Genomic DNA, 13,407 nt, shown 5'->3' with positions numbered 1-13,407 from the left:
GAAAGTTGTATTTAGAAGTGTGCCCAATACCCCCCTCTGTGAAAAGTTGAATCTAGAAGTGCCCAATAGCTTCTAGGTGGAAGCTGAATTCTGAAGTGCATTTAGAAGTCGAATTTAGAAGTATGCCAAATTGCCTCTCAGTTGAATTCTGAAGTGCATTTATAAGTTGAATTTAAAAGTATGCCCAATAGCTTCTCTGTGTGAAGTGCATTTAGAAGTGTGCCCAATAGCCTCTCTGTGAAAGTTGAATTTAGAAGTGCATTTGAGTGCACTCACTCTTGGCCCCCTTCCGCTCCTCTAAGGCCATCATTAATGTCTACGCTAATGGGACTGTGTTGGTCCAAGGCCCTCAGGCCAACCTTCACCTCTTTGATAGACGCTTCCCTCGCCTCATTAACTTCCTTTCCCCCCCCCTGCCGTCCCCCCGTGTCTTCGGCTACCTTGCCTCTACCCTCCCTCCCTGCCCCCTCTCGCACTCCCTCTTCACCTCCTTCTTCTACACCTCCGCAGGGCGTACCTCTGATCTGTACCCCTCCCCGGAAGTCCTTCAAGGATGGCAACCTTCTCCACTTTGCCACTCTTAACTCTCGCTCTGCCATCAAGCATTCCTCCGATATCGGTCGCCTTCTTGAGGAACTGGACCTTGACGTCCTCGGTCTCACTGAGACATGGTTCACAGCCAGCTCTGTCACGAGCTTTGACACACTCCTACCCAAAGGTTACAAGATCCTCTCTGTGCCCAGGCCCAACCGTGCAGGGGGGGTGATGCCCTTATCTTCCCTGAGTGGATTCCTGCCACTGTCACTCCTACGCAGACCTACTCCTCTTTTCAATGTCTTGTCTGCCGACTCTCTCTCTCTCCTAGCCATTCCCTTACCGTGGCTACTGTATCGGCCACCTGGTCAAATTTCCTCCTTCCTCTCTGAGTGGGCTGACCTCTCCTCCTCACTCCTGTCCTCTACCACTCAACTCCTCTTTCTTGGGGACTTCAACATCCACCTAGATGCCTCCTGTCCCCCCACTGGACTCTTTCGTGACCTCTGCGACTCTCTCTCTCTCTCTCTATTCTCCCGCCTGGGCCTACTCATTCTGCAGGGCACACTCTTGATGCTCTGATCTCTTCTGACCTTCCCCTCTCTGTCCCTCTCTCCACTCCTCTCTCCTGGAGTGATCACTTTCTCCTATTCTCCCACCTCACCCTCCCTACCCCACAGGCAAAGCCACCCTCATCATTGCCACCCACCTTCTCGGTCATCCGACCCATGAAGCGCGTGTCAGTTACGGCTTTCGCTGCCACCTTCTCGCCCCCCCCCTCCCCCTTCGGCTGACTCCCACCCTGACACAGCCCTCTCCTTGCTCCACTCTGCTATATCTGATACTCTTGATATCCTTGCCCCTGTCATGAAAATCCGCCTGAAGCCCAAAGCCAAATGTAACTCCTGGTATGATTTGGATCTCGTCACCCTAAAACGCAAGTGCAGGGTGGCAGAGAGGAAATGGCGTGCTTCATGTTCATCCTCTGACAAACTGGCCTGCCGCCTGCTCCAAAGGCAATACCGTCTCTCTGTTCTCACCAAGAAGAGAGCCCTTATCTAAGCCCGCATCTCTGCGGCATCTAACAACTCAGCTGAACTCTTTAAAATCTGCAAGGAGCTTGCCAACCCTGCTGCAGTCTCTACCTCTCCTGTCCCCTCCCAGGCCCTCTGCACTGCACTGGCCTCCCACTTCATCTCCAAAACTCAGGACATCCTGTCCTCACTCTCCTCCTATCACCTCCCCCCCCCCCCTCTCTTCCCTGCTCTTCCTCTGGCCCTTCTGTAGCCACCCCTCCTCCCTCCTTCTCTGCCTTTCCCCTTTTTTCTGCTGACGAGGTTTCCAGACAAGTCCGATCTATGAAAGTCTCGTCTAAACAGATTCACCCCTGTTCCTCAAACTATCAAGGACCACATCGACTCCCTGGCTCCTGCCCTGGCTGACTTTTGCAACCACTCCTTCGCCTCTGGAGTCTTCCCATCCCCCCTCAAGCACTCCCTTGTGCACCCTCTCCTTAAGAAACCCTCTGCCGACCCCTCCTGTCCGGCTAACTATCGCCCAATCTCCATCACTCCCTTCCTGGGCAAGCTCCTGGAGAAACTGGCCATCTCCCAGCTTAACCTCCATGCTGAAGCTGTTGATAGTCTCCATGACCATCAATCTGGCTTCAGAGCGGCCAGAAGCACGGAAACTCCTCTCCTGAACATCCGTGAGGACCTGCTCTTGAACCTAGACTCCAACACTCTGTGTTCTCTCATTCTGCTCGATCTCTCTTCTGCCTTTGACACTGTCAACCATGCCATCCTGCTCAACCGTCTCCGTGATAACCTGGGTATCGCTGGTCAGGCTCTGGCGTGGCTGACCTCTTTCCTTTCCAATCGACCCTCCCAGGTCCAACTTGGGTCCTTCCTCTCTGACATCTTTTTCTCCACCTGTGGCGTTCCCCAGGGATCTAATCTCTCTCCCTGGCTGTTCAACCAGTATCTGGCACTCCTTGCCCACCGCATCGCCGCCCTCTGCCCCAACTTTCAGTGCTATGCGGACGATACCCAGCTCATTTTCAGGCTACCCTCGGCCTCCTCCTCTCCCTCCCTCATCTCTGACTGTCTGTCTGCTATCCAGGAATGGTGTGCTGCCAATGACCTCTGCCTTAATGCTAGTAAGACTGAGATCCTACTCATCGGCACACCCACTCCCTCCTTCCCTGCAGCTCTCTGGCCGGCCTCTCTTGGCCCTCTTCCTGCTCCTACCTGCAAGGCAAAAAACCTCGGGGTCATCTTCGACTCCACACTCTCCTTCTCTCCTCATATATCTGACGTCTCTAAGAAGTCACATTACCAGCTACACCTCCTCAGAGGTATTCTTCCCTTCCTCTCCTTCCCCCAGAAGCTCACTGTCTCCCGAGCCCTGGTTCTCTCAAAGCTGGACTACTGTAACAGCCTCTATCATAATCTGCCTGCCTCCACTCTCCGCCCTCTGCAACTCATCCAGAACAGAACTGCGAGACTTGTCCTTGGCCTCAAGCCCAGGGACCGTATCTCTCCAGGACTGAAATCTCTACACTGGCTCCCAGTGGCTGCGAGGATTAAGTTCAAAACCCTCTGCATTGTCCACAAGGCCTTCTGGGGCCTGAGGCCTAAATACCTTCAACTCTCTCTTCCTAAATATCTTCCTTCCCGAGCCCTACGCTCATCCGTCTCCAACTCCCTCAGGGTCAGCCGCTTCTCGAAGCAACGAGCTGGGGGTAGATCTCTCTCCGCGGCAGGGGCCTCCCTCTGGAACAGCCTTCCTGCCTCCCTGAAACTTGAGGAGAACCATCTCCGGTTCCGGAAGCACCTCAAAACCTTACTCTTCACTTCTGCTTTCTCTCCCCCTCTCCCCTGCTAAATTCTTCACCTAAACTGCACTGATTCTGCAACTGGGCCACTCTCACCGACCTTGGTCCTGGGCCCAGTCACTCTTAACTTGCACTGCCTCCCTGGCAACCCCTGCACTGCGGGACTGTCTCTGTATCCCTACAGCCACCCCCCCAGCACTTGTCTGCACTTACCTTGCACTTGCCACCAGCTGGCCCTATTTATTTATTATTTTATTTCTATTCTACTTATTTGTACTGCACTCTCCCCCCCTCCCCCTTGCACTTTTTCCCTCCCCCTACCCCTGCACTTGCGCGGTCTGAATGACACCTGGCCTAGTAGGATCGTTGTCTGTCTTCCCCTTGTTCCCCCCTCCCTGCCTCGGCGCGCCTTGAAACACTTGTGTATAGGCCATATCATATCATATCATATATCATTTAAAAGTCGAATTTAGAAGTGTGCCCAATAGCCTCTGTGGAAAGTGCAGTAAGAAGTGTTCCCAATAGCCTCTCTGTGAAAAGTGCTTTTAGAAGTATGCCCAATAGCCTCTCAGTGTGGAGGGGATGAGTGCGTAGAGGCGGTGAATGCATAGTGCGTGTGAGGACATAAAACGGACGAGTGCGTAGAGCGTGTAAGTGAGCAAAACAAATGAATGCATGGTGCGTGACGTACATAGTATGGTTTGGAATGCAGGGAATGTTTGAAAGAGCATATAACCCATCATATCTCACCACCACGCTTATTCTCTTCTTTACACCACCACTCAACTAGAACACAGAGATACTATGACACCATTCGGTATAACTGTTCTCATACCAGCATCCGCCGCTCACGCCACATCATTCTAAGTAAACACTGCTGGTTACACACCCCCAGCCAGGCGTTCTCCTCAGGCCTAACGCAGCCACATTCGGTCTGGATAAACCCTGCCAGAACTATCACATACTACTGATCTCTCAACCACCACACCTACCGCTAAAAAGCAGCTATTACATGAATACCGCACCAGCTACACACATACCCGGTGCTCACATGCACCTTGACTCTCTACTCTCTCTACTGACCTGAACTTCGGTTCCCAAGGGCGTTCAAGCTACCAGCGCCTTCAGACCATACCAATGGTATATAAGGCGCTATATAAATGCAAAATAACATAACATAACTGGGAGAAAATGAAGGGATTTCAGAGCTGGAGAGATACGATCCTAGGGCTTGAGGCCAAGGACAAGTCTTGCAGTCCTGTTCTGGATTAGTTGTAAAGGGCGAAGAGTGGAGGCAGGTAGTTTTTAGAAAGAGGCTGTTATAGTAGTCCAACCTGGAGAGAACCACATCTTGGGAGACATTGAGCTTCTGGGGGAAGGAGAGGAAAGGAAGATTACCTCTAAGGAGGTTTAGTAAGAAGTTTGACTTTTTAGAGATGTCAGAGATGTGTGTGGAGAAGGAAAGTGTGGAGTCAAAGATGACCCGAGATTCTTAGCCCCGCAGGTAGCGGTAGGAGGGCGGCCAAGGGAGGCCGGCCAGAGAGTGCGTGGAAAGGATGGTGAGGGTATACCAATGAGTAGGATCTCAGTTTTGTTGGCATTAAGACCAAGCTCGTTGGCAGCACACCAATTTTGAATTGTGGTTAGGCAATCCGAGATGAGGGAAGGTGAGGAGGTGGCTGAAGGAAGCCTGAAAATGAGTTGGGTGTCATCAGCATAGCACTGGACGTTTGAGCAGATAATGGAAATGCTTCAGGCGAGAGTTGCCAGGTATTGGTTGAAAAGCCAGGGCGAGAGGTTAGACCCCTGGGGAACACCACAGGTAGAGAGCGGATAGAAAGGACCCAAGTGTTATCTGGGAGGGTCGATCAGGAAGGAAAGAGGTCAGCCAGGCGATAGCCTGGCTGACCTGGATGGCAGTATGCAAAATCGCAATCTTAAAATTCCTGCTACACAACTCTAAATAAGTCCATGGTATTAACAACCTATCTCGCTGAATGCATCTAGTTGTTATGAATACTGTAATGTCTTCCTTCCACGTCCCTGGATTTTGCTCCTGCTCTTACACATTCACCACCCAGTATGTCATGCAGTCTAACAAAGTTCTCCGTTTAAATGCCACTTTACCCTATAGCTTCCTATGCTCTTTGTTACTGATTACTTTGTATGTAATCTCTGCTTAAAATGACACAAGGTTCTTAGATCAATACAAATGATTAGACTATTCACAAATTCCGCCTTTGGGGTTGTCTGTGGGGAAATATTCAGAGTTCATGAATCTATGGTGGATACCTAAACTTAAAAATGCATTGATAATGGGTCAGCCTGTTTGCCTTGTAAATCAAGATAAACCTCCTTCCTAACCTTAATAACTTCCAAACACAGCATCGAAGTGCAGTGAATTGAGCTTCCCGTTTCATTACGATCACTATGTGATGGAAACAATCCTGTCTTTGTTTTGTATTGTAATGAGACGCCTTATCTAGCCTGTTTCCAGAGAAAGTGAATTTCAATGCTGACTTGTTTTTGTTTATTTTGTAATGACAGGCGTCTGCCATGTATGCACCTATTTCACCAAGTGTGCGTCGATCAGTGGTTGATTACAAATAAGAAGTGCCCCATTTGCAGAGTGGACATTGAGGCTCAGCTAGCCACGGAAAGTTGACATCATTTTTCAGAACTCTTACATCCCTCAAGCCCCACCCGCTCCTCCTGGTACTGCAGTCAACCAAAGATGGCATGACTTACCTGCGCAGATTTGGAAGCATTGAATTTTGAGTGCTGGCTCTGCTGCATAGCACATCTAATGCTATAGACCTACCGTTTGTATACAGTCAAGTTTTAATGTATTTATAAAGCTTTTTTTATTTTAGATTTTTCATTTTTCTTCAGTTTTGCTGTAATTGTGTTTTTGGCATGCTTACGTGTATGCGTTTCTTTGCACATATTATGGGCTTTGTGCCCCTTAAACTTGCAGGCAAGACTAGCTTTTCTAATAGTAAGTAGACATTCTTTTCATAGTATCAGGCTTCTTGGGAATATGATTTCATCCGTTACTAACCATGAATTGTTTAATTTAATCTCATTCATGTATTCTAGTTTTTAATGTACAAAGATCACCTAGAAATTAAGATATTGTGTATCAAGACATTCCTTGCACAGGAAAAGACTGGCTGCTGTATAATTGAAATATCAATTTTAAATCCAACAGTTGTTTTAATACAGGGAACAGATGTACATGTTTGTAGTTCTGTAACAGAATGCATACTGCTCTCCTGAGCTTTCAGATCCGATCAAGTCTCAAAAGCGTTTACAATTTATTTTAGCACAATGCACATATATTTGAATGTCAACATTAAAGGTGAAGACTGCTGTTCACTACTTGTATTATCATTTTCTTACATTATAGATCAATTCAACTTTTGCTACTGTGAAACGGCTCTAACAAACACTAATTGTTTATCAACTAGCTGGGTCGCAGATAAATGAGCAATCTGCTTACATCGAAAACAGAAAATATAAGATTACAGGTTAGAAATGCAGTTCTGATGGCAGGTATCCATGCATTCATGGAATGTATAAAGGACCCGCAGTCTCTTTCCAAAGGGATTTTTATTAGTTTTTAATTTAATAAACCTAGCTAAAATCCACATGTGTCTTGTTTTATTTCCAGTAATAAACTGACGAGCTAGAAATATCTGCATTTTAAGCTATAATCATCTGTTGGACAAAGTCCAGTTAAAGTTGCTGATGTACAACTGTGTATGTCTTTAAACAGAAAGGCATGAAGCTTGTTTGCACAGAATAGGACAACTGCCAGTTTGATTGTTTGCAAGCTGCTTATTACAATCTGATAGGTAGTTTTCCTTATGGTGGACACACCATCAACTTTATTTGCGCAGATTAACTCCACCAGCACAGCATTTGGTGCAATTTTAAAAGGTAGCTTGCGTAAGACATTTTTTAATCAAACCTTGTTAGGCAAAGTTTGAATGCAGTACCCTCTGTGAAAACTACAAGCAACTATGACTACAGGTATAGGCAACCGTGCCTTTGGTATAAACTTGTACTACACAGGTTTGGTAGCGTGTTGAGCAGCCAGGCTTATCTCAAGAGGGGAAATGTGAGCTGTAGTGGAGTTACACAAAGATTCACAGTTACAGGTATTCAAATAAACTCTTACACTCATGGTTTCTTGCATAAACAATTTATCAGTCAGTTACAAAGCCTTCTTCAGAAGGGAAGAATAGAATAGTAACACACATACTTCAATACTGTACACTCTGAGTTTCTGAATCGGACAAGACCCTTTTGGGATGGCCAACAGACACAACCTACATCCACAGGTGACTTCAGTAACAATGGTCCTGGGGACATTAATATCTTACTGTTGGCATTCAGAACACTCTTAAAAAGTTGGTAAAAGGCAAAGGTTATTAGAACAGAAGAAATTACAAATAGTCATAAGCAGGGCAAATACTTTGAGTCCACTAGAAGAGTCATTCAATTCAATAGGCTAGCCAAAGGCAATGGGCAAAAGTCTTGGATAGGATAAAGCACTTCTGGTAGGCAATGCAAAAGTCTTTGCACAAGTTCTTTTGAGTCTTTGAAGAAAAGAAGAATCAAATGTAGGGCCACAAGCTAATTAGACATGTGATTTGTGGAAGTTGCAAGCACTTCTACAGTAAGAGGTAAGTTCTCTTAGACTTGTTTACAGTACCTTGGTAAAGAAGAAAAGATGCAGCTGAAGACTTCTATTCCTGTGCAGCTCTGTAGGTCTCACTGTTCCTGGGCCTCAGTCATGGGGACAAAAGGGAGGATGTCGGGGGACTACACTGGCACTGTCAAAACTGGAAACCGGCAAACTTTACTTTCAGTGGCTGTTTCGCGTTTCAGCTCCTTGCGGTACAGCAAATAGCAATAAACAGTTTCTGGCTGTCAAGGTCGACTTTCTCACATTTGAGGTCCCGAACTCGACTGAGGGGGGGGTCAGGCTTGGTCAGTCCTGCTTTGTGGCCGTCCGGAGGATCTTCCAAAAGCTTTAGGCCAGCTTCCAAGCAACGCACACAATCTGGTGTCCCTCTCCCTGGCTCTAAGGTTTCCTGCAGCAACTCTGAGGAAATTCAACCAGCTCTGAGATTGGTGTCCAGGCGGCTTACCTGGGAGTTGATTGGTCCCACCAACTCAAAGGGAGAAGTCGTCCTTGCAGGGCCCGTCGATGCGAACTTGGCAAGTAGTCGCTGCAGCTGGGTTTCACCGGGCAAACCAACGGTCCAGGAGTTGCAGCAGGCCTCCTCTTCAAGCTGTTTTTCGGTACCTTCGTCCAGTGGTCAACTCTGCCTTCCAAGCCAAAACACTCACCTTTTATTCAGTTTCCTCCCATTCATTCCAGCCTAGCTGTCAATCACCCAGCAGGGTGGCTGTCCTTGCCCGATAGTCAGCCAGCCATTCACCACAGTGCATTTGGGTCTCCTAGGAGACTAAGCACATGGAGTTTCAGGCACCTCTCTCACTTCCTGCCTACCTCAGACACTGGAGCCATAAGCAGGTTTCACTCCTGAAGCCCGCCAAAGGACGAATGAACAAAGATACCAAACCTGGTTTGGCGCGCAGAGAAAAACTCGAAGGACCTTTCCACAAAGAAATGTTAATGTTAAAGGACATTTGTACCGTGCAATATCACCACCGTAGTGGTCCCTTGGCGCTCTGGCGGCTCTGAAAGAGGAGGGGAGGATGGGTTAGTGGGAGAAAGCGGGAAAAGTGCAAGGGAGCAGTGATGTGCTGTTGGCGGCCTCAGCCCGGTGGGTCCGTTGGCTGGGCCTGGGGCGTTTGCGGCCGGTAGTCATCGTGTACTGTTGTGCAAGGCTATGTGTGTTTATGTTTTGTTGTTGCCATGTAGTGAAGTTTGTGCGGTTTGTTGTGCTATAGGTTTTGGTTGTGTTTGGTTTGGAGTTTGAGAGGTGTATGCAGAAAAGGGAAATTGTTAGTAGGGTTGGTTAGTTTGCGTCCCTATCCTGAATTGGAGTGCTCGGCTTGCGTAGTCTCCCCTGTTGCAGCTCTGTCCTGATCTGGGTCTGACTGGCATGCAGGTTCCATACTCCTCTAGCCCCCGCCTCTAAAATGCTCTCTGATAGTTCCTCTTATCCTCCATTTATACTCTAGTGGGCTTGCCAATGACAACCTCTCAGGTAGTGGGGGAGATTGCCAGTGTCTCGGTAATTCCACACCAATGTGGTACCTGGTGGTAATTAAATTAAGGGTGGGCGAAGGTGTTGGTGGGTTGTCTCTGTTAGTTGACTCAGTCTCTGTGTGTGCCGCCTGTGTTCCTGTCTGTGGGTGCGATTTCTCGCCGTCACCATAATCAGTACAAAAGGGACCCTATAAAAACTCAAACAGAATAGAGTTGAGTAATCATTGCTTTATTAACACACAAGCATTCGCGAATGGGCCACAAGTTCAACCATCTCGCAAAGCAAGTCGTCAAAGTGCCGCCCTTTGCCCTGCACATCGTGGTCCTTTTATACCTATCTGTTTTACATTGTCATACATTGCTGCACATAGATTATGTCCACCACAAGGCGGTTCCTCCCAGTCATGACTTTGCATCAACGGTCAACAGTTCAACATCTGCTATTGTGGTTTCCTGTTATCTGTTATTCACTCTCTCTCGTGCCCCTCTGTGTCCTTATCTCTGTACACGAGGCTGTGCTTACTCATTCCTTCCCCACCCGTAATCTGCAGATAGTTTTAGCAGGCTCAGCATGCTTCGACGTACAGTGACCAAACACAATTCTTCTGTTAAAAACAAGTTCTTGCCAGGTCAGCAGGTCTTAAATGCCGCTGTATAAAGAGAAGGCCTCTTCTTTTAACAAAGGGTACATTCTTTTAACACATATGGTGATTAGTACAAACTCCAAGTGTGAGCACAACATTACATATGTATGCGTACCTTCAATCCACCCTTTGCTCACACTTGAGCATCAATTTAGGCATTTCTTTCCTCTTACCTTCTGTGTTTGAGGAGCATACACTTATCCGTTCAGGGACTAAACCAGCATACACGGGTGTAGACATAGTTCAGTATATGGCTCAGTATACAGCGTATATCAGTTGCAACCTAGCGATATAGCAATATCCCCTATTTAAAGCACCAGTGTCCTTATTACTCTAATAGTGGTAGGTCTCACTGAAAACCTTCCTCCGATCTGTCCCACGTCTCGTAGTGCCTGTCCCAGGAGGGGAACGCTGAAGGCCCTTCAGGCTACAAGCCCGTCGTCTTCAGTAAGGCACAATTCTGCTAAAACCAACAAGAGAGTCCAAATGTTCATCTCCCTAATGATCAAAGTTCAAAACAGTGTCCTTACACGTTGCTTGGCACATACACGTCACGGGATCGGAGACGATGGGCACACCTACTAATGGCGTCTGGCAGTACTGTTGCAACCTGGGGTTGGTTGGTTCCCTTTTCCGGAGGAATCAGTAATGGAAGCGTCTTCTTGACGTGATTCACGTGGTACCAGTGCGGTTTGCCATCAACTTTTACCGCAGTTTGTGTTGCGAGGAGCACCTGAAACGGGCCCCTCCATCTGGGTTGCAGTCCGCTGGTGCGATCGAAGGCTTTTATAACAACCCAGTCACCGGGCTGCACGTCGTGACCTTCTCCTATCAGAGGAGATGGAGCTACTGCGTTCACCTGTGCATTAATAGAAATCAGTCTATTAGTTAACCCAATACAGTACTGTTGTAATGCAGGCCATGCTTGCTCAGACAATCTCTTAGGTGATATGGGGGTCCCAATACTTGGTGGGCGCCCCATAACAATTTCGAAAGGAGATAAACCATGTGTACGCTTAGGCATAGTACGCATACTCAATAATGCAATAGGCAATGCATCCGGCCATTTCAGTCCCGTTTCAGCACAAGCCTTTGCCAGTTTGTTCTTCAGTACCTTATTTGTGCCCTCTATAATCCCAGCTGATTGAGGATGAAAAACTGCGTGGAAACGTTGATCAATACCAAGGGCCTTGCAAACTTTGCGTACTACTTCACCAGTAAAATGAGTCCCATTGTCAGACCATAGATATCTGGGGACCGTATACAAGGGCACCCAGTGTTTCAATATGCATTGTGCTGTGGAGGTGGCACTATTGTCCCGCAGGGGATATGCTTCCACCCATCCTGAGAACCCACATTTCATCACCAAACAGTAGGAATGTTTATTTACAGGCTCCAGCTGTATAAAGTCCATATACACCACCTCAAAAGGGCAGGTGGGTAACTTACTGTGGCCCGCCGGGGCGGTACACCTTTCCCCACATTATATAAAACACATATTTCACATTGTTTTGCCCATTGGCGACAATACATTCCCAATCTTTTGTTGTACCACACAGTACTTAAAACTTCTTCCATAGTTCTTGCGTTAACGTGGGTTGGACCATGAGCCACGCTCACTATCACAGGTAAGTATGCGTCAGGTAGTACCCAGGTGTTCGTTTTGGTATGTGCCCATAGCCCATCTACCGTCTCCTCATATTGATCATCCTTGTGCCAAGATAGTCTTTCTTCAATGGTTGCATCTGCTTGGATTTCCTTTACGCGCTCCTTCGTCCCTTCCATAGTCACATCCCTCCCCACTATGAGCTGTCGGGCTTCCCACCGAGTGTCCCTTGTGGCAGCTAGTTTAGCCATCTGGTCAGCCAAAGAATTTCCCTGCGTGACATAATCCAGTGTTTTTTTATGCGCTGAGCACTTCACTACGGCCACCATTTTGGGCAGCGTAAGGGCTTGCAATAATTCAGCAATCAATCAGGCATGTTTAATAGTATCACCTTGGGAGGTTAAAAACCCACGCTCTCCCCAGAGTTTACCAAAACTGGAAACCACCCCATGAGCGTAGGCTGAATCAGTATAAATTGTCACTTTCATACCGCTGCTTAACACTAATGCTCTCGTTAGCGCAATTAATTCTGCTGCCTGGGCCGATTTTTCACACACTTTCCCACTCTCAATCAACCGTTCCCCTGTAGTTACTGCATACCCTGCTGTTGTCTCCCCATTTGGCAATTTGAAACAGGAACCATCACAGAATAATATACCCTCATTATCAACCAGCGGGGTGTCTTGCAGGTCTGCTCTACCCTTAGTGTGTTCTTCCATTTGGATCACACAATCATGCCTAATGTCATCAGGTGAGATGGGCAAAGGAAGCAGTGTCGCTGGATTCAAAGTGTTACACCGTTCAATTTTTACATTACTGGCAAACAGGATCATCTCATACTGTGTGAGTCTAGCTGTAGTCAAATGCTGTGTATGCACTCTATTCAGAAGAACATCTACCGTATGTGGAACCTTTACTGTTACTTCACTCCCTAGGATGATACCTGCACTTTGTTTTAGGGCTGTCGCTGCTGCAGCTACTGCTCTCATGCATGGGGGTAGGCCTCGAGCTACTGAGTCCAGAGTGCTAGAAAAATATGCACATGGTCTCTGTTTACCCCCTTGTTCCTGTGTCAAGACTGACACAGCGCAACCTTCCTGTTCATCAACAAAAAGGCAAAATCTCTTAGTATAATCAGGTGTGCCTAAGGCCGGTGCGTGGCATAGAACATCTTTCATAGCTGTCAGGGCTTTTTCCATCTCAGGTGTCCATTCTAATGGGCCGTTTTCTTGTACTTCTTTTAAGGCTTTTAGCATGGGCTGGATCAATACAGAGAATTCAGGAATCCAGTGCCTACAGTAGGATAAAACACCAATTACCCTTCGGAGACCCTTTGCCGTGTCTGGACCTTTTATGGACTGTATCAAAGCAATGCGATCAGTAGACAGGGTTCGCCCCTCTTCGGACAGCTCAAAGCCTAAATAATGGACCTTTTGTTTTACATACTGCATTTTGGCTAGGGCTACCTTGTGCTTATTCTCTGCTAAGTGCATTAGCACCAATCTGGTCACATAATGGCATTCCTCTTCGGTGGCTGCACATAATAGCAAATCATCAACATATTGTATCAGAGCAGTGTTAGCGGGTAGGGCTAGGT

General features: G+C 47.4%; 1 protein-coding gene across 6 annotated transcripts in view; it reads left to right on the top strand.

Moving 5' to 3' along the window:
* The window catches only part of RNF111 (ring finger protein 111), a 768,201-nt gene extending 761,181 nt beyond the window's left edge, over positions 1-7,020 (top strand). For all 6 annotated transcript variants that reach the window (XM_069624380.1, XM_069624379.1, XM_069624378.1 and 3 more), the window contains one exon: positions 5,918-7,020. In XM_069624380.1, the coding sequence (XP_069480481.1) occupies positions 5,918-6,035 (118 nt within the window). In that variant the 3' untranslated portion in view covers positions 6,036-7,020. The remainder of the gene's footprint in view (positions 1-5,917) is intronic.
* The last annotated feature ends 6,387 nt before the right edge of the window (positions 7,021-13,407 follow it).

This window comes from Ambystoma mexicanum, chromosome 11, assembly GCF_040938575.1.
Source record: "Ambystoma mexicanum isolate Mex_15411 chromosome 11, UKY_AmexF1_1, whole genome shotgun sequence".
Taxonomy (NCBI): Eukaryota; Metazoa; Chordata; class Amphibia; order Caudata; family Ambystomatidae; genus Ambystoma; species Ambystoma mexicanum.
The sequence above is the reverse complement of the archived record's forward strand: the minus strand, read 5'-3'. Positions and strand labels throughout refer to the sequence as shown.